The 27279-nt window shown below is 39.7% G+C and overlaps 1 protein-coding gene across 2 annotated transcripts; it reads right to left on the minus strand.

The window, feature by feature from the left end:
• Positions 1-7136: 7136 nt before the first annotated feature.
• abcb11b (ATP-binding cassette, sub-family B (MDR/TAP), member 11b) lies at positions 7137-27247 on the minus strand. Of its 2 annotated transcripts, none has more exons than XM_067432325.1 (29): positions 27041-27247; positions 26863-26942; positions 26760-26778; positions 26641-26661; positions 26499-26553; positions 24552-24796; positions 23738-23825; positions 23487-23620; positions 23178-23349; positions 20971-21095; positions 20673-20847; positions 20453-20566; positions 19748-19858; positions 19525-19650; positions 19238-19441; positions 17210-17380; positions 16927-17128; positions 16269-16350; positions 15824-15953; positions 15579-15746; positions 15393-15497; positions 13291-13452; positions 12985-13188; positions 12645-12886; positions 12377-12533; positions 9982-10179; positions 9688-9894; positions 9196-9342; positions 7137-9101 (listed from the first exon to the last, which is right to left on the minus strand). In XM_067432325.1, the coding sequence occupies exons 2-29, from the start codon at positions 26936-26938 to the stop codon at positions 8901-8903; spliced, it is 4041 nt and encodes a 1346-aa protein (XP_067288426.1). In that variant the 5' UTR covers positions 26939-26942; positions 27041-27247; the 3' UTR covers positions 7137-8900. The 2 variants fall into 2 exon arrangements, with proteins under 2 accessions (XP_067288426.1, XP_067288425.1); XM_067432324.1 differs by having other exon boundaries at positions 26863-26946.
• Between the last annotated feature and the right edge of the window lie 32 nt (positions 27248-27279).

Genomic DNA, 27279 nt, shown 5'->3' on the forward strand with positions numbered 1-27279 from the left:
AGCACTTTCGACCGGGAGCTCCTGGGTCTCTACCTCGCCATCAGACACTTTCGTTCCCTGCTGGAAGGCCGACATTTCACTGCTTTTGTGGACCACAAACCGCTAACTTTCGCTATGGCCAAGGTGGCCGAGCTGTGGTCCGCTCGCCAGCAGCGCCATCTTTCCTACATTTCCGAGTTCACCACAGACTTCCAGCATGTCGCTGGCAAGAACAACCATGTGGCAGACTGCCTATCACGTGCTGTGGCAGGGGCAGTCCATCTCGGTTTGGATTATAACAGCATGGCGATGACTCAGACCACAGACCCAGGTGTACAACTCCTGAGGACCTCAGCTACGGAGCTGCAGATCGAGGAAGTGGTTTTTGGTGATGCTGGCACCACTCTCCTGTGTGACGTCTCTACAGGTAGTCCGCGGCCGGTCGTCTCCTCGGGATGGAGACGACAAGTTTTTGATGCCATCCATGGTCTCTCCCACCCAGGTTCAAAAGCATCACAGAAACTGGTTTCAGCAAAGTTTGTTTGGCACGGCCTTAAGAAGGATGTTAGAAACTGGGCTTGTGTTGAGTGCCAAAGTACACCGCCACACTAAAGCCCCGCTAGAGTCGTTCCCAGTTCCAGAAAGACGTTTTGACCACGTAAATGTAGACCTGGTCAGTCCATTGCCCTCATCTCATGGTTTCACACACCTGTTAACTATGGTGGATAGGACCACCCGCTGGCCTGAGGCTGTGCCACTGACGTCAGTGGCGGCAATCGACATGACACGTGCATTCATTGGCACCTGGGTTGCCCGTTTCGGCATGCCTTCAGACATTTCCTCTGACCGAGGAGCGCAGTTCACGTCTGAGCTTTGGCATGCTGTCGCTCAGAGCCTGGGAGTTAAACTCCACCGCACTACCACGTATCACCCGCAGGCTAACGGACTGTGTGAACGCTTTCATAGGTTGATGAAGGCTGCTCTACGTGCCAGCCTCAAAGACAGTAACTGGGTCGACAAGCTTCCGTGGGACTGCGCCTAAAGAGGACCTTCATTCCTCATCTGCGGAGCTTGTTTATGGACAGCCGCTGCGGGTGCCAGGGGATTTTGTGCCTAGCACCACAGTTCCTTGGTCTGCTACCCTCCAGCGGTCTACTTTACTGGACAAGGCAAGGCTTTTCTCACCCGTCCCTACTTCTCGGCATGGCCTCCCTCAGTCACACATTCCTGCTGGACTTCAGGCAGCTGGCTATGTTTTCATTCGCCATGATGCTCACAGGGGTCCACTACGCCCGCCCTACGAGGGCCCATTCCGGGTTCTGGAGACAGGGAACAAACATTTTGTGGTGGACAGGGGCGGTAAACCGGAGAGACTCTCTATCGACTGCCTTAAACCCGCTCACTTGGATGTGGACAGGCCTATTGACCTGGTTCAACCCCCTCGACGTGGACGGCCTCCTGTTTTGCCCCAGCCCCTTGTTTCCCCCCCTCCTAAGCTCCCCACACCTTATGCCCCGCCTCCGGATGCAGAAGAGTGCTCCCGACCCCCTGTACAGCGCAGCCGTTGCGGCCGTTTGATACGCCCACCTCCCCGTTGACTTTCTTTTTGTTTTTGTTTTTTCTTGGTGAATTCTGGGGGGACGTGTGTAGTGAATGAGACATACATAATTCACCCTTGTTATTAAATATGGTTCTATATACTGCTGAGGATTAACACAGTACTGTTCAGGGATCGTGGTCCCTTTAAGTTTGTCTGATGCGCGTTGACTTTTGACGTTGGTTAACACCCACTTTGGGGGTTTTGTTGTCTGTTGTTTTTTTGGTGATTAAACGAGACACTTGTGTGCTCGACGTGAGAAGTTGTCGCTTGTTATTCACAGCAATTTCCACAACAGGCCACTAAATACAGTACATACCACAGAGACGGAGGTCCTGCTGTTGCTGTTTCTCCTGTTCAATTTATTTCAGCCTGATTCTGGATCACGTATTAGCTGAATCCGATAGCATACTTGGGTTTCTCCACGCTTGAGGACGGCTTTGGGCACGCTCGTCTTTCTTTAGCTCCGCCCACTCGGTACGCCTCCAGGCACTCGTTTTTTTCGAGTGAAAGGCTCGGTAAAGCCTATATTTCTTTTATAAATATAATAAAACTAAAGACTTTTCGGAGATATGAAGGATGCAATACTACTCTATAGGTACTCAAGATTGACATTAGATTGACTGAAACTGAGTGTGTCTTCCCCCCCCCCCCCCCCCCCCCCTTAAAACACTCTTTACTCTTTTTTCTATATTGGATCCGACAGGAATGGTGCAGCACATTTATGTGAGTAAAACGTGTTTTTATATGTAATAGTATTACATAGTTATAGATCATTTTGCCTATGTGTCTAACAGAACATACCTTTAGCACGCTGGACTCAGACATACGGGCCAGGGCTCACAAAGCCCAACATCCCGGGGCTATATGTTTTCCAGACAGGCTACCAAAACGTAAGCCCATCGGCAGGCCAATGAATCTCATAATGTTCATTTATTGTTCTGCTGTGTTCTCTCTCTTGACTTGACATTTGAAGGGTGCGCGTGTGATCATTGTGTTTGTTTGATAAAGACGTTTATTCCGGTTGCCGCTTTCAAAACAATCCCTCCCTCATGTGAAATGAACTGACAGGGGAGCTGAAGCTCATTAAATATGCAAATCTTATCCAATCCTAGCCGTGGCCGTTTACTTCCAAGTCTCCAGTGCGACACGCCCATCAGAACCCAGCGTTTTGAAGAGAGCCTCAAAACCAGTGTAGAAAATAGACTATTACTTATAAGTTATGATGTTCTTGAATGTAAAAAACACACAAACATCATTAGTTGGCCTCAGACAACAGTATAAATAAAATAAAAAAGCCAGTTCATGACACCTTAAAATACGAGGGAATGAATTCTTAATTTGTGTCCACAATATATTGTTTTTTCATTTCCTGTGCGAGGCACCGTACATTACTGATCTTACCTCTTTTTTTAACATAGGCCCATGTACTCCATTAAAAAGAAATACACACATTTAACATTTCCCTTACACAAATAGCTACAAAATCCAAATATTCTCTTTATTGTTGCATCTTTTGGTAAAGTTACTAGTTTCACATCTCTGAATCGAATCTATGTTAATGTTTAACCTGACTTGTCACATTGTTTGCTTTGTATGGATTAAATGTGTACTTTGTACTGTCTCTTTTCGGCCATTTCAGAACGGCTGGTCTCATTTCCACTGTGCAAATGTCTCTTAATGTTTGACCTACTAAGAAGACCAGAATAAAACATTTTAAACATGGGAAATCATCCCTGCACCCCAACTCCAGCAACTATAGACAGTATTTACAGGGTGGCCCAGGACCATGGTATCCTCCCTGACATCACTCTTGATGGGACGGTGGAAAATCTACTGTCTCTCAATTCCAGCACTGCGCTCAACCTGCAGTATGCGGCCATCCAGCAGAGCCTGACCACAGACCAACTGGCGGCTTTAGACACCAACCTGACCTCTATTTTTGGACAGAGCACTAATGTATCTTACGGAGGTGTCGGAGTCGTGGCGCTTGCTTTATCTTTCCTGCTTGAAGCTCTTGTTTCCAGTGTTGTCGTCCAGACGGATGGTGTGACCGCAGACCCATTTAAGAAGGCTTTCGGATTAGATAACTCTTCGGAAATCGGCGGCATTGCGAGTGAGTACCTCAAACTGGTGTCTAAGAGGGCCAATAACATTGAAGAAATGGGAGAAATTACTGAGCTCTATGACCAGAAGTTGAAATACGCTCTTATCGAGCTCTATGAGAGCATGACTTTGGATCATCAGCTGAACACGGATACGATTAAGCAGTGGATCAATGGAGCGGCAATCCACCTGCACATGAGGATTCATGGGATTCGTTTGGCATCTGTCCCTAAAGGTACAGCCGAATCGCTGCGTCTGTCGTACCGAACGGGTTTGGGGAGGTTAATTCAGCTCTATGCTACGTATTTGAGGCAGTACGTAAGAGAGCGGTCCACCACGCAAGGTCCTCCGGTAAAGGCGGGGTTCTTAATTGTTGAACCTGGTAAGAAGGTTAGACACCGTGTGGTCCACAACACCTGCCAGTCACAGGCTATTGCCACAGCTGTAGTGGCCCGAATTTTATCTGCACAGAATATTGGAAAGATAGAAAGATTTTTTGATGAAGCTGGTCAAAATTTAGACCGCTTGCTTCAACAGAGAGACACATTTGAACCACACAGACAACAGCAGATTAAATCTTAACTAAATCTGGATTTCCTACTGGGGTGATTTTCCTAATACTATAGCCTATACTTTGTTTGTTAAACACTAAATTGTATATTTAGATTTTGTTGAGTTTTATATCATTGTCATGATATGCTAATATAGTAAGTGCTGGATATTAGCATTACTTCATGAACGAGATTAATGAATAAATAAACTGATCCAAGTATCTTAGTGTTGTTGTCATATAATTATTAATGTGCTAATATCCCATTAAATTATGCTAATAAAGATTGTGCACATCAATTGTAAAACTGCACATTAAAGTATATATTTTAAGTCATGAGGCTGCCTTCTCTAAATTCTTGACTGTGTGAATATTATAGTGCATTGTAAACCCTAAAACTCAAAATAATCAACTGGTTTGAGTAAAGCCAACTTAAATTAAATAAAATAGTTCAAAATAATTAACTTGAATGGATTTTTAGAACTTTCTTTTTCTTCTGAGTTGTCAAAAATGTCCCATTTTAAGTAATTTGAATTGTTTCATTGTTTTGAGTTCTATGAACTTGTATTTATTTATTTTTTAGACTTAAATTTAACCAAAACTGGGCTGGGATTTCTATTTCCCAGCATGCTTTGCTGTGACACTCAAAAGGGACGGTAAATGCCAAAATTGAGTGATATTTTATGTTTTGCTAGTTTAGAATAGTTTCTGTTATGCTGGTTACCATGATGACGAGTGGAGCATGAGTTCAGTTTAAAATGTATTTAATGTTCGATATTGCTGTCCTCATTCAGCAAAGTGCTATGTTATGCTAATGCAATGTACTGTGTAACCAATTAGCAAGGTAACATTTATTGAATTAATTTTCACTACAAAAAAATTTAAGATGACAGGATATTTTTAAGCTAAATGAAACAATGTCAAGACCAGAGTTGAGACCAAGACAAGACAGGGTGAATGGTCTATGTTTGGTGAAGCTTGTCCTAACACTCCACAAATTCATCTGAAAGATCCACTACTTCATGAGAAATGTCTTATATTTAAGCAATAATCCATTGACTGCAGGATGTTTTATATCTTACAACCTACTAGCTGGGGATAGATGTAACAATGAGAGGTAATTTGCTGTAGATCTAATTTATTCAAGAACTTTATTCAAGAACAAAGAATAATCAGTTTTGAATAAAGTGACAAAAAAACATTATATTGAATTTAAACAGTGTGTTTGTGTGAGAGTTTAGAGTTAAGAAATGTAGAGTGTTTGCTTGCTTGCTGGCGTGTGTGCGTGTGTGTGGTCACATAAGAGTTCAATCTCTATGATCCACCTAATGGAAATACATTTACCATATTATAAATCCATTGATGCACAATATAAAAAAAGTGACTTTGCCTCAACGAAGGATGTTATTGATAGCTTGACTCATCGGAATCATCACAATGGGTTATTTGTAACATTTTTAATGAACTGACTGTTATCCCCTCCCCAAACACCCATAACATAGCTGTTTTAGCATTTGGGTTAAGACAAGACCCACATGTATCAAAATGAAACTAGAGAAATGGTTACTTTAGGTTATGGACGTCTGCACTGTGAAAAGTGATCAGATCAACTTGAAGCTTTTTTTTGGTTAAAAATGATCCAAAATAAAATTTTGAGCAGGTACATATACCAGCCAGTGTTTAAAACTATCTCCTTACCTCAGCCTGGCACACAACGGTAAGCTTGTGTTATAATTTGAGTGGTACTGCTGGATATCTAGCCTGGCAAGCCAGACCCATGCACATCAAGATGTTTGGTCTGGAAACTCACCATTGACAGGGCTCAATCCGAGGGGCGGGATAAACGGTTGTCTTTCAAACTCCCTCTGCACGCGATAGAGCTACAACAAACCAGAGCAACGAAGGTGAAGCAGAGCTTGTTGATGATTAAACATTCACCGTATCCGGTCGGCAAAACTCTGAACACAGAGTTAATCTAAACTCTTCCCTTTTTAAGAATGACTTCAGTGCGGTTCTTTGTTCTTTTCTCAGAGAAAACCTCAACTCCAAGTCTTCCAGAGTCACGGTCAAAGCTGATTCGAAAGAACGCTGTTCGCCAGTTTCTGTGTTTACTAGAAGCACGCAAACGCAACTCGGCCGTCATCATTATGGCCCCGCCCACCGACTCTATACACGATGTGATTGGCCTGACAAGAGTTTGGCGATTACAGCTCAGAAGAAACTATTGAGAGTTGCTAGACGACACTTGCGGGCAGATTAGATTTGCTGCCGTCTAGATTTCTAGGCTAGTGGATATCTGCATTGCATGTTGATGTCACATCTGTAAAGGAGTCCAGCTAATAGGCTAGCGCATGTGAGGATGTTGCAGGTGGTGGATCATTTATAGCCTTTTCTCGCAGCTGGAATAATTTAAGCGTATCATTTCCAAGTAACTTACATTTTTCATTTAGGCATGACATATATTTACTTAATTTTAAGGCAATATGTGTCCTCACATTAAGTCAACTGATCACTTTTTACAATACAATGATTTTGCTAGGTAAACATTTTTTTTTTTTTTATGTTTGTGTGTTATAAAATCTACAATTTTGCTCAGTCACGCACCACTTATGTGCTATATGATATTGATGACATCACCACAGCTCTTTGACAAAGCCTTGTCAAACCGACAGTGTAACGTCAGTCCTGATCCATATCCAAGGCACTTGTCAGAGTTTTGGACCCGAAAACGCTCGGGTACCAGGTTGGGCCTCAGGCTTTCAGATTTAAGTGAACCTATGAAGACCTCTATTAGATGATCTGTCCGGTTAGTATGGAGGTAGAATTGTTTTATAAATAAATGTTGATTATGATCCACAAATGAATGTATTGTATTCACAAAAAAATATTAAATCCACAAATAAATAGAACACAACATCTTTCTTTATTGACAGCCATTTAAAAGTATCCGTGCATTCTGATGAAAAAGATTTTACAAGCAACATATAAATGGCAAATATTGAATTACAATATACAGTACATGTTTTACTACAGACAGATTTTTGGAGGGCTATTAAAAGCACAAAATGGACTTTAAAGCTTCTATGGTTTGGGATTGTGGACGTTCTTGTGGCGCCATGATTAAATCAGTGTTGTCATGATGTAATTTCCTCTGGCTCCAGAGCGATTAATCATGACATTTACAGCTCAGACTGCCAATTTGTTTAATCGAAAAAAAAAACGTTTTATCAGATAGTACATAAATACATTAATTTTGCAATGCATACAACAACTACCAGTTGTTATTTTCAAAATTCAGTGTGCTTAGATTAAGTTTTCCTTTGGATATACACTATATTGCCAAAAGTATTGGGACACCCCTCCAAATCATTGAATACAGGTGTATTTACGAGCTATACGCAAAACAAGTGAAAAATATTGATTCTGATGTTCACACAAAAATCTGTTCATAAAGCCCTCCTCTAGTGATCCCAATGCTTCAAATAGTAATTCAACATTTAAAAGTATCTTTATTTGTACACTTGAGAGTACCTTTTTAAATTATATTTATGGTGCTGACAGATTGCCAAAAGTATTGGGACACCCCTCCAAACCACTAAATTCAGGTGTTCAATTACTTCCATGGCCACCAATGTATAAAATCAAGTACCTAGACATGCAGACTGCTTCTACAAACATTTGTCAAAGAATGGGTCTCTCTCGGGAGCTCAGTGAATTCAAGTGTGGTGCCGTGATAGGCTGCCACCTGTGCAATAAGTCCATTCGAGAAATGTCCTCACTACTAAATATTCTACGGTCAACTGTTAGTGGAAGCAATTGGGAACAACAGCAACTCAGCCACGAAGTGGTAGACCACATAAAAAAAATCCCAGAATGGGGTCAGCGTATGCTGAGGCGCACAGTGCACAGATGTCACAAACTTTCTCAGTCAGTAGTTACAGACCTCCAAACTTTATGTGGCCTCCAGATTAGCTCGAGAACAGTGTGTAGAGAGCTTCATGAAATGGGTTTCCATGGCTGAGCAGCTGCATCCAAGCCTTACATCATTAAAGCATCAGATGCAGTCACTAGAGAAGAGGAGACATGTTCTCTGGAGTACCGAATCACGCTTCTCTGTCTGGCAATCCGATGGAAGAGTCTGGGTTTGGCGGTTGCCAGGAGAGCTGTACTTGCCTGACTGCATTTTGCCAAGTGTAAAGTTTGTGGTGGGATTGTAGTCTGGGGTTGTTTTTTAGGGGATGGGTTTGGCCCCTTAGTCCCAGTGAAAGGAACTCTTAATGCTTCAGCAAACCAAGACGTTTTGCTCGCAACATTGTGGGAACAGTTAGAGGATCCAAAATGACTGTGCACCAGTGTACAAAACAAGGTCCATAAGACATAGATGAGTGAGTGTGTGAGGTGTGGAGGAACACTGACTGCCATATTAAACCCTACAGCTTAAGAATGGGATGTCATTAAAGTTCATGTGTATTAAAAGGCAGGCATCCCAAAACTTTTGGTAATATAGTGTGTATATGTGATATATGTAATGAAATTTTTTTTTTTTTGTGCCAAGAGGGTGTGTTAATCAGCCAAATATCAGCAGATTTCTTATTATATTTGTGTATCTATCATCACTAGAAGTATGTATGAAATCCTTTCCAGTTCCTTTATGTGCTGATCGTGAGATTAGCTGATTGGAGCTCCGGTCGTGACGAGTTTGTAGTACGCCCCCTTCAGGCCCATGAGATAGTCGTGTGTGCCCTTCTCAATAACATATCCCCTTGACATAACAGCTATGATGTCAGAGTTCTGGATAGTGGACAGACGGTGAGCAATGACGATACAAGTTCTGCCTTCTCTTGCTTTATCCAAAGCCTCTTGTACAGTCTGGCACACACAGAGAAACAAACATAGACTGTATGAGTTCTCACACAACTAACAAACAATGAAAATCCTCTAAAACTCTGACTTCCTGGCTCACCTTCTCACTTTCTGTGTCCAGTGCTGAGGTGGCCTCATCCAGTAGAAGTATTTTGGGGTCTCGTATGATCGCCCTGGCTATAGCAATGCGTTGCTTTTGACCCCGGGAAAGCTGGGAACCTTGGGAGCCAACATTAGTGTCGTATTTCTACAACAAGGGAGGAATAAACAGTCAAGCAATTAACATTTTTGTCACAAGAAACAAGATGTTTACCTTTATTATTATTATTGGTCCTATAGTTTCTTATTACTTTAAATGTGTCTACTTTATTTGTATTAACATTCCATTTTTGTACAACTTGTTGGAATTTAAAAACATCATATGTTGTTGTACAAAAAAAGTTCTATAAATGACACATTTTTTATCTAAAGATGTGAAAAGCTTAGAGTAAAATCTGCGAGCTGTTGTCTTGTAATTAAAATAGATTCCGACACAAAGTGAATGCAGCATTCATTTTAAATCCTTATAATCTGAAGATTCCCCAGTTAACACCTCAGGAAGTGACATGACAAAGTCATGCAGCTGGGCCTTCTTGGCAGCGGAGACGACGTCATCCATGCTGAGCTCTCGTTGATTGTCTCCATAGCGGATGTTCTCTGCAATACTGCAGTCAAACAAAATTGGCTCCTGAGAGACAATCCCAATCTTAGAGCGCAGGAAAGCAACGTTGACCCGAGTAGATTCACGGCCATCAATGAGCTAATCGATAAAGAACAGCGATTAGACCACAAACTCAAAAGAAAAAAAACAGGTTGAAATATCTGGGAAAGATCTTAGTATTCTTACCACACGGCCATTGTTAGGATCATAGAATCTCTCCAAAAGTTGAACGCTAGTGCTCTTGCCACAGCCGCTGCTGCCCACAAATGCCAAAGTCTGTCCCGGCCTTACACTCACATTCAGACCATTCAGAACCTGCATATCTGGCCGGGATGGGTATGTGAACTTGCAGTCTATAAACTCAATATCCCCTTTAAAATTCTCCTAAAACAAAGAGTAAGAGAAAGTGTTATGTGACGGTCAAATTGTGTGTTCCTGCCTGTGTAGGGCAGGTGGCTCTTAAATTTCTGTGCCAAGAAATAATGCAGTACTAAAATATAATTTTGAAATATTTTATATCTACATTTAGTATAAACAGTAATCTATTATTCTAATCACAATAAATGCATTACAATCCTAATAATATATAATTTGATAAATATACTGTATTTTCTGGAATATAAGTAACTTTTTTATCATCACAATCACCGAATGTGAGGTATGTCAGTTTTGCAAGTGCACTGATTTTTCACGATTTTAACAATATTCCATGAGTTATTCCACTGGACTAAACATGGAATCTTTATTCTATTCCCAATTCTCTCTTTTGTTTCTTGGCATTGGACTTTTCTACGTATTAAACATTTATTTTCCTTCTCTTTTCCTCTTTTCCTCAAACAACAGAAAAAATTAATTATTTGTATGTTTTTCTAATTCGGTCAATGACGGTGAATATTGGTCAATTGCAATAAGACAATTGTTGTCAAATTAAACTACTGGAGTTTACTGGTCTGTGTTTTTGTACAGAAGTCTTTTATCTTGTGGGTGTTCAGGTTTTATCTCTCCCCACATTCAGCTTTAACTTAGTTTAGGATTGGGGTTTATAATAAATGTTGTTTATAGCTAATGAATTCATTCAAGCATAATTTATGTTTATTTTATACGGACCTTTTTTGCAATCTTGTTCTGTTAAAGGTGAAGAGTTACATTACGATGCAACTCGTCTGTGTTTTTTTAACTTAACGCTAGCATTTTGGCCTGCACTGTAAAAAAAATGCCTTTCTTACTCAGTATTTTTGTCTTAGTCCAACATCTAAAAATTCTTAAAACAAGAAGTATTTACTAGACAAGCAAAAGTTATTGTCTTGGCTTGGGAACAAATAACTCAAAATTAAGAGTTTTTGCTTAAAATAAGAAAATTAATCTGCCAATGGGGTAAGCAAAATAAACCTAATTCAAACAGAAAACACGATTATTTTGCTTACCCCATTGGCAGATTATTTTTCTTATTTTAAGCAAAAACTCTCTTAATTTTGAGTTATTTTTTCCCCAAAACAAGACAATAACTTTTGCTTGTCTAGTAAATGTGGTAACACTTTATAATAATGGTCCGTTATTAATAGATAACTATGCAGGAAGTAATGCAGGACTAATAAGTAGCACTACATTAACACTTCAGCTACTACTATTAACTAATATAGAAACAAGATGAACTAATCAGTGAGTAATATTGAATTTAGGAGATAGTTCATTATTAAGTAATCAATAATTACTGACTGAGATTAGCCTAATTAATAAATATTAACTAACTGACCAATTATCACATTATTATGTGTCTGAGATTTAATTAATCAGATTCTTTACTCTGAATAAAGTCATAAATGCATCACTAATTACTTAAGTGTTACCTAATAGTCATTATGCAGGAGCTACTAGTGATCTGAACCATTATTTTAAAGTGGAAAATGTTTTTTCAGATCACCAGTAGTCCTTGAAGAGTGATTGGGTACTTGAGTAATTATGCATTTTATGACTTTATTCAGAGTAACAAAGGACAATTTTTAAGAACTACCAGTGATCTAACAATGTTTTCCACTTTAAAATAATGGTCCAGATCACTAGAAGTTCCTGCATAATGACTAGGTAACACTTCAGTAATTAGTGATGCATTTTATGACCACATTGAGAGTAAAAAAAGACAAATTTTCACATCTCAGACATGTTAATGTGATTAGTAATTAATTAGTAATTCTTTATAATTTTTCCTTGTTACCTATTAGATATTAGTGATGCCAGTCTCATTAAGTAACTATTATTTACCTAATAAGGAACTATCTTAGTCCTGAATTTAATATTACTTATTGATTAGTTCATCTTGTTTCTATATTAGTTAATAGTAGTAGCTGAAGTGTTAATGTAGTGCTACTTATTAGTCCTGCATTACTTCCTGCCTAGTTATCTATTAATAATGGACAATTATTCTTAAGTGTTACCGTAAATGTTTCTTAATGTAAGAATTGTGTGATATTTTGACTAGAAACCAGACAAAAATACTGAGTACAAAAAACATTTTTTGCAGTGTGGTGCGAATTTTGCCTGGATAATACGTTCCGCGAATGGTTGGTATTGATAACTGAATTACCCATTTGTCTCCATCATTGCTGTAGACGCTAATTTTGGGAATGTGGTCGAGTAACTTGAAGAATCGCGCGGCTGAGATCTTGGCTTTGGCGTAGTCTGGAGTGTAGGAGGACGCTCGGCCGAGAGCCGTGCCGCTGGTTACAATCGCTGAAATCACCCTGTATTGATAAAACCTCACCAAATTATGAACATTTACTCCATCCATTACCATTGTAAAGCATTTACCTTATGTACTCTATTGTAAACACTTTGTGGCATTGTTGTCTCACCTGAAAACCATACTGAAGTGTAGCCCCTCTTGATAGACCAGGTATCCACCGAATCGATAGGAGGCGGAGTTTGCCATGAAGACCACACACTGGGAAAACCCATAGCAGGCACCGTAAACGTTAGCCTTTTTCAGCGCGGCTTGGTACGGGGCCTCCAGCTGGGTGTCGAACATTTCCACAAAATTACGCTCTTTTCCCAGGCCGGCAATGGTGCGGATGTTATTCAGAGCTTCTCCAGATATCTGCACTCAAAAACAGACACAGAGACATTTAAAAAAGCCTGAAGCTGAAGCTGATGGGTCGGTGATTTTACCCATACTGCAGTCTCGCCTGAGCTCACCTGTCCTGCTGCCTCCATGGCCTCTTTGTCCTGCTTGGCGAATCCGGTTAGCATCTTAGCCTGAAACCCTCCAGAGAGAGCCAGGAAGGGCAGGAAGCACAGGATGACCATAGTAAGCTTCCAGCTGAAGTAGAAGGAGATGATAATGGCCACACCAATGTTGGTGAGAGAATTCACGATCATGCCGATCTGAGAACCTGTGGCCTGGAGTGAGAGGTTTTTACTGTAATTGAGTATTACTTTGTGAAATGTGCCGCAGATCATGTAGAAGTTAGTGAAAAAGGATCAGCAGAATGTTTTTCTTACGCCCTGGACTTGCGAGGCATCAGTGGCAAGTCTTGTGGTCAAAGCACCTGGGCTGTTTTTGCGGTCATCAAACCAGCTGATCTCCTGCCCCAGCATCGCCTTGAAACCCAAACGCCTCAGTCTACGTGTCAGCAGCTCTCCAGATTTAGAGAATGCATAGCCCTGGAAGAAAGAAATAAAGATAGAAAGAGCAAGATAAACAGAATAAGCTGTAATAAAGCCTATCTTGATATTTTGAAGGCAAACGTATCCATGGCACGGTGCTGCTGCTTTGTGAACACTCTGAAGCTGCTTTGAAACAATCATCATTGTAAAAGCGCTATATAAATAAAGTTGACTTGACTTGACACTATACAAATACATAAATGCAGAAAAAGCAGCTAATATCACACCTCATTTAATTCCAAAATGTGTAACTAGTAATGCAAAACGAGTTGCACTGTCAATGTTGCCCAAAGGAAAATTAGTGAGAACACAATCTTCTTCTACATGTTGGACACGATTTGGCCGTCTGAGACAAATCTGACCCCTCCTTGCAAAATAAGTCGCAATGAGCAATTTCGGGTAGCACTTTAGAATAATGGTCCTTTATTAAAGGTGGGATAAGTAGGACTGATCTAAAACACTTTTGTCCAAATTTGTTTAAACTTTCTTTATATGTCAATACATAATTAAAATGTAAGTTCTCTGAAAAGGAGAGTATAGAAATCGAGTGACTCTAGACTTTTTAATCTGCAATAAACACTGCTCATTATTTTTGTTCGGGACGAAACAAATGATTGGCTTGGGCGACTGTTACTCTCTCTCGCTACCATGGCGACCACTGCTTTCGCTACAGGATCTGCCCACGTGCGCGCGCTCGTTTGATTTGAGCAATTCAAGAGGCAAGAAACCTAGGCAAAATAATGGCAGAGAAAGAGTAATAACGGACCATTATTCTAAAGTGTTACCCAATTTTGTTTTTACAAATTGTTGGAATCCAACAAAAATTACTGAGCTGCTCCTGTTTGATGTCGATAGAGTCAGCAAAGTTTATTTTGAGAAAAATCGAGTTAAAGCTTTCTGAAGGGTCCAAAAGAAAATCACCTAGAAACCATACCTTAAAATCCCCGGTAGCACCAAATTTGGCACATATGTCAAGACCAAGTATCTATAGGAAAATATACATTCAGCTTTTTTCCCCAACGATACCTTCCAATCATCCAATCAGATTTCAGGGACAAGTTTACTGTTTGCCACGTTTAGGCTTACAACCAGGGATTATAGCTCTGACTTTAGAGATAACTTATGGGAAGGGTTCGGGGTAGGGATGTGGTTAGGATAGGACAGGAATGTTGTTCCAGGATCAGCAAAATATGTCAACCCAGGAACGCGTCTAATGCTGCAAAATCAGGACATGCTTGTTGTCTTGCAGGCAAATACCTCACAAAACTGATTTCTGTCAGACTTCCGAGGTTGGTTTATTGATCTACAACAAAATAAAGAGAGCTTTGGTGATAACTAAGGGTTATTACATCCTCCCTAGAAATTACATCTACATCTGTCGGAAAAAGTTGGTCAAATACGTACATTACACAAACTGTCAACCAATTGCAACTTTCAAGCTTTAGCTTAACTGTCACGCAATGGAAGGCACAGGACTGTGGGATATCAAAGGCAGTGAAGGATACATCTGTGCTACCTTTAAAAAAAAATCGATCAAATGAAGATAATCTCTGGACAGGAGGAGGGAGTGATGCTAACATTGGATTCAGGCGTGCCTTGATGCCTTCCTACCTTGGAAAGCATTCTCCGAAAGCAACATTTTTTTAGCTTTCAGATGCAGTTTACTCGTTTACTGGCTCATGCATTTGAAAGTAACTCTATCGCCCCCTTGAGGTTTGTTACCACCATAGTAATGCTACAATGGACAGTATTTTTGGCCTATGTGTAATAGTTTACAATATAGGCCTGGTTCCTCACACAGGGCTTCAATTTTAAGGTATGTCAGTGCAAGTTGCTTTCAGCAAAACAGCTCAAACATGCATTTTAGTCTGGGACTAGCTGAAGCCTTGTCTGTGAAGTAGTGTATTATAATGATAAGGATAAATATGAAGACAAACCTGTAACATTTGTGTGAAAAACGAAACCAAACCAACAACTACAAAGAACAGACAGATGCCATTAATTTCCCTCCGTTGTTCAACAGGATCAGGCATCGAGAATGTCTGCAGGTAAAAAATGAAGAGCCATGAAAGCAATGCTTACAGAAAACACATCCAGAGGAGAATAGAAGGCAGAAAGCTCACCGCCAGGATTTGGCTGAAGAGGAGAGAGTAGACTGGGTTCACCCCTCCATTCACAGCTGCTCCAATGCTTCCAAAGAGCATGTAGGGCCATTCAGGTGCGTTGTATTTCAGAATCCGAGTCACTGGAGCTGGTTCCACCACCTCTAAATCGTCATCAAGAAGGTCGCTCTATATACACATAGAGTATGCACAAGCATGAGATGTTTGCGAGATATGTCTGGCCCATGGTGTTGGAGAGTTCTAACCTTTCCTTTGACCTCCTGAGGAACGCAGGTTTCAGAGTATGAGCGGAGGCCTAGCTCTCCAGCGATGGCCACAGAGGATTCGGGAACAACACCTGACAGCTGTGATCGAGATCTTTGGTGAATAGATGCTCTGCAGATACAGTTAAAGAGAGAGAGAGAGTGAGGTGAAAGATTTACTTAGAACTTACCACTGTATTTCCAATTAAGTTCATTTTTTAGCCATTAAAACATACAGTTCATATGAACCGTGCATTCTATCTGTTATAAAAATAGAAGTTGCTGCACTCAGGAAAGCCACTTTTTAATTACATTTTTAACCAATCACATAAGATGATAAGTTTACATTTCGAAATGTTTCCATGTAAGTAACGGAAACTAGGGTTTGAACAAAGCTTGAGCATTCCTCAAAAAAAGCTTGAGCAATAAAGTGTTCCATCATTTTTACCTCAAGCTAGCACGGTAGCTTCCTGCCCTGCTGAGACTCTTTCTCTCTGCTTCAGGATCAATACTTTCAGCTTCCTCCATCTCTGAGAAGAGTGAGAGAGACGGAAAGATTAGAATGACATTCACTTCAAATTATTTTCATTAGCTGAAATAAAGCTGAAATAAAATATAAATATTGGATGAAAAACTTTCAATGAAAAATAGAAATATAATAACTGATAAAAAATGAAAAAAAGTCATATGACAAAATGACTAAATCTAAACCTAGGAATCTAATAATAAAACATAATTCTTAATTTTTATATAATAGTATATGAATAATATTCCGATAACACTGTTCATATCAATTCATAAAAAAAACCTTTATGAGGTGTTCAGATGAAGAATGTTAAATACTCCAAAAGATTTGAGAGACAAAATTATGAGAAAGATAACAGATATTGACAGTAAGTGAAAACTGGTTGTTTTACAGGTCGGTGGCAAGGGGTCAAAGTTGAAATCATTTGAACTTTAAGTACCACGTCACAATTCAGGGTGCTTTGCTCGAGAGTTCAATGCATCGGAGAACATTGACACTGGTCTGGATCCTGTGAAAGGATCTTAGTACAGAGTATTAACATTAGGAAGAGTGTGTGTGTGTGTGTGTGTGTGTGTGTTACCCTGTTGGGCTTTTTGATTGAGGGCTTTGTCTCCCTGGCTCTGAAGAGTGACCAAGGTGAAGTAGACGCCCTTTCTATCCAGCAGCTCATCATGTTTTCCTCGTTCTACGGCACGGCCGTGCTCGAATCCCACGATCACATCTGCATTCTTTATTGTGGATAAACGGTGGGCGATGGAGATGGTGGTGCGACCCATTCGTACCTTCAGCAGAGGAGTTATGGTTGTTCAAGTCTTCATTGATTTCTATGTAATATATTTGAATTGCTTTTTGTAACTGCTGACCTTGTCCAAAGCCTCCTGAACGATAGCTTCACTCTCGTTGTCCAGAGCTGATGTAGCCATGTCCAGCAGGAGGATTCTGGGATTCCTCACAAGTGCCCGAGCTATTGCGATTCTCTGTTTCTGTCCGCCGCTCATCTGGCCGCCACCCTCACCTACCAAAGTGTCAAATTTCTAAAGAGGAAAGATATAAAAGTTTAAGAAACATAAATTACCATTCAGAGGTTTGGGGTCAGGAAGATTTTTTATGTTTTCGAAAGAAGTCTGTTATGCTAACCAATGCTGCATTTATTTGATCCAAAACCTAAAATGTTCTGAAATATTATTATAATTTAAAAGTGTTATATATTTGTATAAATGGATTAAAATGTAATTTATCCCTGTGAAGTTTCAGGATCATTACTCCAGTCTTCAGTGTCACATGATCCTTCAGAAATCATTCTAATATGCTCTTTTCAGGATTTCTTAATAAATATGAAGTTAGAAGGAAAAAACTGCATTTATTTGAAATAGGAATGTTTTGTAACATTATACATGTCTTTTTGACAGTTTTCATCCATTTAAAGGGGCGATGAATTGAGGAATCACCTTTCCCTTGAGCTTTTGATATATAAAATTTCATGGTAATATAAGATTATCCTGTAAGTTTCAGAGCTGAAGACTTCCTTGTTAGTCAAAGAAAAGCTTTTTTAGACACCAGCTCATTAAATATGCAAATATTATCCAATCCTAGCCGTGGGCCTTTACTTCTAAGTCTCCAGTGCGGCACGCTCATCAAAACTGAGCGTTTTGGAGAGAGCCTCAAAACCAGTGTAGAAAATAGCCTATTACTTATTAGTTATGATGTTTTTGAATATAAAAACCACACAAACGTCATTAGTTGACCTCAGAAAAGTCAGTTCATGACTACAGAGCCCCGCACATGACATGCAGTAAAAACTAGTAGGCTAAATCATGCGCACTAGTTACTTTTTCGTTCCTTCAATTTGTAAATAGTGTGCACGTTTTACTAATTTGTTCCCTTGATTTGCTAAATCGTGTGCACATTTAACTAATTAGTTGCCTTGATTTGCTAAATTGTGCGCACAATTTATGAATCGAGGAAACTAATAAAACTTGCGCACAATTTAGCAAATCAAGGGAACGAATTAGTAAAACGTGCGCACTATTTATCTTTTTTTTCTTGCATGTCATGTCCGGGGCTCCGTACATGACACTTTTAATGCATCTTTCCTGAATAAAAGTATTAATTTATTTAAAGCTGCAGTCCGTAACTTTTTGCGCTCTAGCGGTTAATAAACAGAACTGCATGCGTCTCGCGGAAGAACATTTCAGCCGGAGCTACTTCACTCTGTTTATGTCTATGGCGAGTCACGCAGGGACTGTGCTCCTCCGCAGCGGTTCCTGAAATAGTCCCAATATAAACATTTATTATAAGTGTACCATATAATTCAGGGTAAGACAAAAACATTGTTTGGAAAGTGGATTCATGTTGTACATTTTCCTTATATTATTTTTGTAAATTTTGAACACAAAAAAAGTCACGGACAGCAGCTTTAAAGGGATAGTTCACCCAAAAATGAAAATTTGACGTTTATCTGTTTACCCACAGGGCATCCAAGATGTAGGTGTGTTTGTTTCTTCAGTAGAACACAAATTAAGATTTTTAACTCCAACCGTTGCTCATATAATACATGTCAATGGGGTCAAAAAAATGTAATGTAAAAATGTAACTTAATTTGTGTTCTACTGAAGAAACAAACACACCTACATCTTGGATGCGCTGGGGTAATTTTTGGGTGAACTATCCCTTTAAATAAAAATCTTACTGAACCCAAAGTTTTGAAGGATAGTGTAAAATGGGAGGGATTCAAATCTGATATAAACCTATAAAATAAGCAGAAACCTTCAACCATCAAACCTTTCATAAGCATTATGGACAATTATGGATGGATAATGATATAATATAGAGAAGAAGATGGTCATTAATTATGATGTCTATGTAATTGGACATATTTTGTGGTGTCCTGCCTGTGGTAAATCCACGATGAAGTTGTAGGCATTGGCCTCTTTGGCTGCCGTGATGATGTCATCGTTTGAGACTCCAGGACGCCCATATCGGATGTTCTCAGCAATGGTGGTCGCAAACAGAACCGGCTCCTGCTCCACAATTCCAATCAGAGATCTCAGCCACTGGATGTTCAGACCCCTGATGTCATGACCATCCAATGTGACCTGGAGTGAAAGAATATTTACAAGGATTTCTGAACGATGTTCCCCAAAAATATTGCAGCATGTAAAAAGTGTTGTTTCTTTACCATCCCTTCTTTGGGGTCATAGAATCGTTGAATGAGCTGGATTGCGGTACTCTTCCCAGCACCACTGGGACCCACAAACGCTGTCGTCTCCCCTGACTTAACCTGCAGATTAAGCTGATTCAGGATCTGTGAGAAGGAGGTGAGTAGAGTTCATCTAATGTAGGAACACAGCGGAGAGCCATCTTGACCAGACGGCAGAAGAGAAGCGGCCCTTCAACTTTACCTTCACTTCAGGCCGAGATGGGTAATGAAAAGTTACATTATGGAACTCCAGATCCCCTTTCACTTTGTCTAACTTATATCCAGCCTCAGAGAGACAATCGATCTCTGGTTCCTGAAAATAAGACAACATTCCTGTCAATCCATCACTCGGGAAGGTGTCGGACAGACTCAGATAGATGTCAGACATGCAATAATAAAGCTGTTTTCTTCTGACTTGTTCCTGCATTAAGCTTGCTGGCCTTTTTCATTCTGTGCATTTTATCTACACCTAGTAAAATCTAGCACAGGAGGGCTTTAACACTCATTTTCCATCCATGTAAGATAATATTTCCGGGACTCATGGGATTGACATTTGTGTGATTTTTTTTTTTTTTTAAGTATACAAGTGGTCATATGAGACCACTTGGTTTTTTAAATATCTATATAATATTTAACAGATCTGTTCAGCATAAGGTATCTATTAATCATGTAGAATCTTCATTAGTTGCTGATGCAGTAATCATTTCTTATTCATATTACATCACTTTACTCAAAAATGCTGTTTATTTATAAGTTTAAATTAGATATATATCAGCTTTATTTTAATTATCAAATAAAAAATGTTAACAGCGTAACATTTTTTTAGTGAACAATAACAACACTAGATTTAAGACAGATAGTCTTTTCATGTGATTTTAGTGATGTCCATTGTCCTCAAGGTTCTTACGCGATCTATGGTCTCAAAGATAATGGTGGCGGCTCCTCTTCCAGCAGCAAAAGCCTCCAGACAAGGAGACGCCTGACCCAAATTTAACGCAGCAATAAGCACTCCAAAAAATACCTGCAAAACAAAACGTGGTATCCATCTGAATTCTGTTTTTTTCTGCCACATCTGTAATGTGTCCATTGTCCTGTGGGTTCTTTTTCATGAGATCATGTGTGTGTACCTGTAGCAATGTCCCGGGACTGTACTCTTGTGTGTCCACTACTAAGCTGGATCCATACCAGAAAGCTAGTGCGTAACACAGGAAGATGATGAACCACATGTACCCTGTGAAAAACCCCATGATCAGACCTTTCCTGATGCCCCATCGCTGGGCAGACACCAGATTGCGGTCATACCTGCAGAAAAAGTGTAAAAAGTGTTAAATTATGGTGTCAGTTCAGCGGAAATAACACAGTCAGTACATTTCTGATTACAGTGTAGCGAGGGAGTCATTATGTGTAAAGATGATGGTAAGTTACCTGTCCACCTCTTTTTTCTCGCCACCGAATGCTGCCACGGTACGCACAGAAGACAAAACCTCATCTGCCACAGCACCTGCTTTAGCGTACGCCTGCAGCTCCATTCCCGTCAGTTTTGCCACAAACTAGACAAGCACAAGAAATCAAAACCAGTGTATTGTAATTAACTTCAGACAACAGTATACCTACCTTAAAGGGATACTTCATCGCTTTTTCATATTAAACTATGTTATTCCCTTAACTAAAATGAGTTGACACACACCTCTCTCGTCTCAGTGTGTGCACTTAATCTCTCTGATGCGCGGTGACGATCTGATAGCATTTAGCTTAGCCCACTAAGCCCAGTTCATTCACTATGGTACCAAACAGAGATCAAGTTAGAAGCGACCAAACACCTCCAAGTGTTCTCTATTTAAATACAGTTACATGAATAGTTGAACGATCAAGTATGGTGACATAAAATAAAACGTGGTGCTTTTCTAAGCGGATTGAAAAGGAGAACTATAATGTATGGCGGAATAGCACTTCTGAGAGAACTTCGACTCAAGCTATTCTGATTATGAGCTATTCCAAAATCAAGCCCTGTAACATCAACAATATTCAACTGAAGCAAATTAAAGGAGTGAGTAAGGGGAGGCGGGTTTGTGTGTGTGTCAACTCGCTGACGCTTAAAGATACACTATATAGCCAAAAGTTATGGGATGCCTGCCTTTACATGCACATGAACTTTAATGACATTCTATTCCCTAATCCTTAGGGCTTCATATGAAGTTTGCCCACCCTTTGCAGCTATAAAAGCTTCAACTCTTCTAGGAAGGCTTTCCACAAGGCTTTCTACGACAAATGTGTTTATTATTGTGGAATTTTTGACCATTCTTTTAGAAGAGCATTTTGGAGGTCAGGCACTGATGTTGGACGAGAAGGCCTGGCTCGCAGTCTCCACTCCAAATTATCCTAAAGGTGTTTAATTTATCTGTCGGGTTGAAGTCAGGACTGTCAAGTTCCTCCACACCAAACTCGCTCATCCATGTCTTTATAGACCTTTGTGCACTGGTGCACAGTTATGTTGGAACAGGAAGGGGCCATCCCCAAACTGTTCCCACAAAGTTGGGAGCATGAAATTGGCCAAAATGTCTTGGTTTGCTGAAGCATTGAGAATTTTTATCACTGGAACTAAGGGGACATTCCCAACCCCTGAACCCTACACCATAATCCCCCCTTCACCAAACCTTACACTTGGCACAATCCAGTCTGACAAGTGCTGTTCTCCTAGCAACCACAAAACACAAACTCGTCCATCAGATTCATCACTCCAGGGAACACGTCTCCATTTCTCTGGAGTCCAGTGGTGGCGTGCTTTCATCTGATGCTTTGCATTGCACTTGCTGATGTAAGGCTTGGATGCAGCTGCTTGGCCATGAAAACCCATTCCATGAAGCTCTCTCAGCACTGTTCTTGAGCTAATCTCACAGAGGCTAAATTCAAACAAAGTGTGGAGGTCTGTAGCTATTGACTCTGCAGAAAGTTGGTGACTTCTGCGTACTTTGCACCTCAGCATGCGCTGACCCCGCTCTGTAATTTTACGTACACCTACCACTTTGTGGCTGAGTTGCTGTTGTTGCCAATTGCTTCCCACTTTGTTATAATACCATTTTCAACATGTCAACCATGTTGACATACAACATATGACTGTAGAATATTTAGTACTGAGGAAATGTCATGAATGGACTTATTGCACAGGTGGCAGCCTATCACGGCACCACACTTGAATTCACTGAGCTCCTGAGAGAGACCCATTCTTTGTGGACAAATGTTTGTAGAAGCAGTCTGCATGCCTAGGTGCTTGATTTTATACACCTCTGGCCCTGGAAGTGATTGGAACACTTGAACTCTTTGGAGGGGTGTCCAAATACTTTCGGCAATATAGTGAAAAACTATTTAAAAGCAGCAATGGAATGTGCCTGTCAATCTGCAGGTTTTAAAAACCTGTCTTTGAATAAAAGAGCTAAGGACGTATAAATCTGTTCATGGAAAACCCCTTTTGTCGAGTGATATACATTTTTAGGTAGCTTAATGTAAACAAATAGCTTTTGTTACCTACCATGCATGAAAATCCTGCTCCCATGCATATAGTTACCATTATCTTTATTTTTATCGTTCTTGATGTGAACAGGATTTAACTGTTACATATCAAATTTGTATCTCACCACAGCCATGAGACCTGCTCCGACCCCAATCAGAGGAGACACTGAGACGATGACCAGCGTTAGTTTCCAGCCCTTCGCGAAACCCATGAGGAAACCACACACGAATGTGGTGAAGCGCTGGATGAAAATCCCCACCTGGTCAGCAATGGCATCGTTTATCTTGTTGATGTCACTATAGGATCACATGGAGGCACACATGAGATGACATATACACACACACACACACACACACACACACACACACACAATATTAAGTAACTCTTGTTTATTTAGCGTTTGTGCTCTGGAGAGAGTTTGAATGTGTCTTACTCAGACATGCGTGTGTTGAGCTCTCCCACAGAGGTGCAGTCAAACCAACCAATCTCCATCCTCATGACCTTCCTGAAATACATCTTCCTGATTATCTGAATCTGTCGCGCTGCTGCAGTGATCCACAGAGAGATCTGAGGAAAACAGAAAAAGAGAGAAACCCTTTTTGAAGGATGCTGTCATAAGGTCATGCAAAAAAGTATTACAAATCGAGGGGAAAAAAACAGCAGTATTTAGTTTAAAAGTCTCACTTGGAGGTATCCAAGAATGAAGACCCCCGCTCCAATGCCTACATAATAGTAGGCGAAATTGGTCATTTCATGTTCAATGTCTAATAGCCTGAAGGAGAAGAGCACACCGTCATTAAATACATTTTTGAATAATTGAGAATAAAAAAATTGCAGATGTATATTAACAGTAGAAAGTAAAAAGATTAAACAATAAAACATTTATTAGAAATAATGTTAGACAAATACATTTGCATTAAATGGTATGTTTTTTAAAAGAAGTGTATGTAAGATTGTGGCCAAAACTGGTACTGCGATCACTATCCCCTCTCCCCCTCCCCCTGACTCGAGGTTGCCAGATAGGCCGCAGCATCCAGCAGGAATGTGTGTAGCTGCAACTGTGGTAACTAGAGCAGATCTGGCAACCCGGATAAAGAAACACTACTGAGCTTCAGGCCAAAACACAACATCAGTCAAGGGCTGCAACAACAACTTTTAAAATGACAATATCCTGGCCGGACTACTTTTGACAGTGATATAAGTATTTGAAATGAACATGATTTCTTAATGTCTAGTGACATATCAGAGCAATTTTATGATTAATTTAAATTAATTGCTTACATACAGTTCCTTTAATACTGAACAGAAAAATTATACACATTTATTTTGATACACAGTATTAAAAAAAATGCAATCATTTATTTTAGCTTTAATAAAATTACAAAGCTATTTATTTTTCTTCACACAATATAAATAAGTAGCTGCATTTGTATTTTAGAGAGTGAATCTCTCTCAAGCTAAAAAGTAAAATATGTGAAAGTCCCTGCTTTATTCTCACCCGCATGATCTGGTCATGTTCAGAGCCAGGTTTTCTTCTTGTGTCAGGTTTCGCCACTGTATCGTGTTGTTCACACATACTTTGTCCAGGTCACTAAGCTCATTGAGCTCGATGTCATACTCTATGAAGGTGTCCGTCAGCATCCCAAACACGAGCAGCATCAGCGGCTGCGCTGAACCATGAAAAATCGCACACAAGCTCCCAAAAATCATCATGCAGATCTCCCGGCAGCTGGCAAAGCGAAACTGCAGGGGAAATCAATCGATTACACGTTTACATGTGCACCAATAATCTTAATAAGGACTTCATTGCAGTAAAATCAAGATCAGATTGCAGTCCCTTCACTCCCATTTACATGTAATTTTCATTATCCTGATTATGCTAAGAAGTGTGGTTATTTTTACCGCCATTAATAGCATACCCCACAGGACAAAATGATGAACTCACATACAGTAGGTAGCCTATGTTACTGGCCAATGTTTTAACCTGCTTTTATTAAATGCAGAACACATTTCTATGGACGTATTGTTGAGTAGCATATTATTCGGCGCTGTTGTTGTGCCAAATTCTGACCCCCCTGCCAGATTATAACCCCCCCCCCCCTTGTATTAGTAGGTTTTGGAGTAGGTGTGGGGGAGGGGTTAGGATGTGCCTAAATTCGACACACTGTAAAAAATATTTTAAAAATAAGTTACCTGGCTGCCTTAAAATTTTGAGTTCATTGAAATGAAAAATTTGAGTTAATATACTATGAACATTTTTGAGAATCGACAACCTTTATTCAAATATTATTTAAAGATTTTGTAAGCATATTGGGTAATTGTGTGTTTTATTTGTGATTACGCAGTGAAACGTCAAATTATGCTATTTTCTGATTTATCACATTTTTTATGTGGTTCAGACACAATATTTTGAGTTTCTATTCATTAAAAGCAATTTCCTTCATTATATCAACTCAAATTTTTAATTTCAATAAACTAAAAATTTTAAGGCAACCAGGTTACCTAAGTTAACCCAACATTATTTTTTTACCGTGCACAACACCCCGATAAGGAGCGGAGACTTCGCAGCAAGACTGCTAGAGCTGAGGGGAAACTTCTGAATAATGTCACAGTGTTCCTTCATGAAGTTGTGTCAACAACTCACAGCATCTGTGTGTACGTCTGAGAACACACACTCTTTAGTCAAAGCGATTAGTACATGCCTGTTTTGCGGTGTACGCCAAATAGGCCTACTGCAGTTTACTGCGATTATGGTTAAAACCAGGGCTTGACGGGGAAAAATACTAAAGAGTACTACTAAAGAGTATTAAAAAATACCAACAGGTTTTGAGCACATATTTCTTATTTTGTGTTCATAAGATCAAATGAAACGAGTGAGTGAGGGGAGGCAGGTTTGTGTATCAACTCACTGTTAGAGAGATGAGAGAGCAAGAAAGTGCAGCTGGAATCTATTTCCAAGCTATTCCCTGGAAAATGAGTATTGGAAGTGTATATGTATATTTTTGACAACACTACATTGCGGTAGTTTATTATCTCAGATGCCTTTTTTAAAAACTACAATTGAAAAATGTATCATATATCAAATTTAACACGCCAAAACGGGCTAGTAGGAGTGACTGCATAACACGGCACTGCTGAAATCCGCATTTGGCAGGTGTTTATGTCAAGCCTGATTATAATGATGAGCATAATCGGAGCTTGATCTGAGAATTTTGTTTAAATGAGATAAAGATTAATTGCAATATTGCCAAAATCCCATTATAATGGCATGGGTGTGCAATAGCTGGTGGTAAAAACTCACATTATAAACTGTAAGTTGTGCAACAGGTGTCCATCCATGTAACATTACATTTTTTGACCCAGACAGGACAATCACAAAACATATGACCACTAGCAACATAATTCCTCTCATTGTTATAATTATAATATATCTCAGAAGTATTACCAGCTGAAAGAAGCCAACACGGATGGCCGATTCTTCTTTCTTGCTATCTTTGGACCTGTGAATGAAATAGTTTGTGGTGCTCAAAGTAAATGTGAGAAAGCAAACTTCCATCATAAAGGAAAAGGACAAAAAGATAACTTACTTTTTATCCTTTCCCATTGTCCTGTATTAAAACACATTTAGTTTAGACAAATTAAAAAGAAAGATTTCTCAATGCTTTATTTTAAATCAATAAATATGATTTTAAAAAGCAGAACTTACATGTATTCGCCATTTGTCGCTGTAACAGAATCAATATGTTCATTCATGTCTGAATGGATTGTGCTATAGGTTTGAGAATAGTTTTAACTTTTAAACAATTTACCCTCATCTGAATATTCATAACCATCATTTTCCTGGCCAAACTTCTTGATGCTGCGCAGCTTTACGGTTCCTGGCATCGTTCTGTCTTAATGCCATTAAGAAAACAGATTTTGGGATAATTGCATCACAGAGGAACATAATATATCATTTCAGATTACAAACCAACTCTGAAAACTTACCTGGCTGATCCAAAGCGACTCTATTTCTGAGATTTTTAGGCTTACAGTGAAAATTATTCCTTAGATGCTCCTAAAATCCAGTCATATTCTTAGCAAGTGTCTGGATAAACTCCTTTTAAGCTCCGGGAATGTGTCGGAGTGAATCTCTCGATTGTGGCCACCAGTAAGTGTTTGTAGTTAAATGTCTTGGTTGTTTTGGCTCAGGTGAGGTAACTGTCCGGCAGGTTTGTTCTGTCAGG

This window comes from Pseudorasbora parva, chromosome 22 (genome assembly GCF_024679245.1).
Source record: "Pseudorasbora parva isolate DD20220531a chromosome 22, ASM2467924v1, whole genome shotgun sequence".
NCBI classification, from domain to species: Eukaryota; Metazoa; Chordata; class Actinopteri; order Cypriniformes; family Gobionidae; genus Pseudorasbora; species Pseudorasbora parva.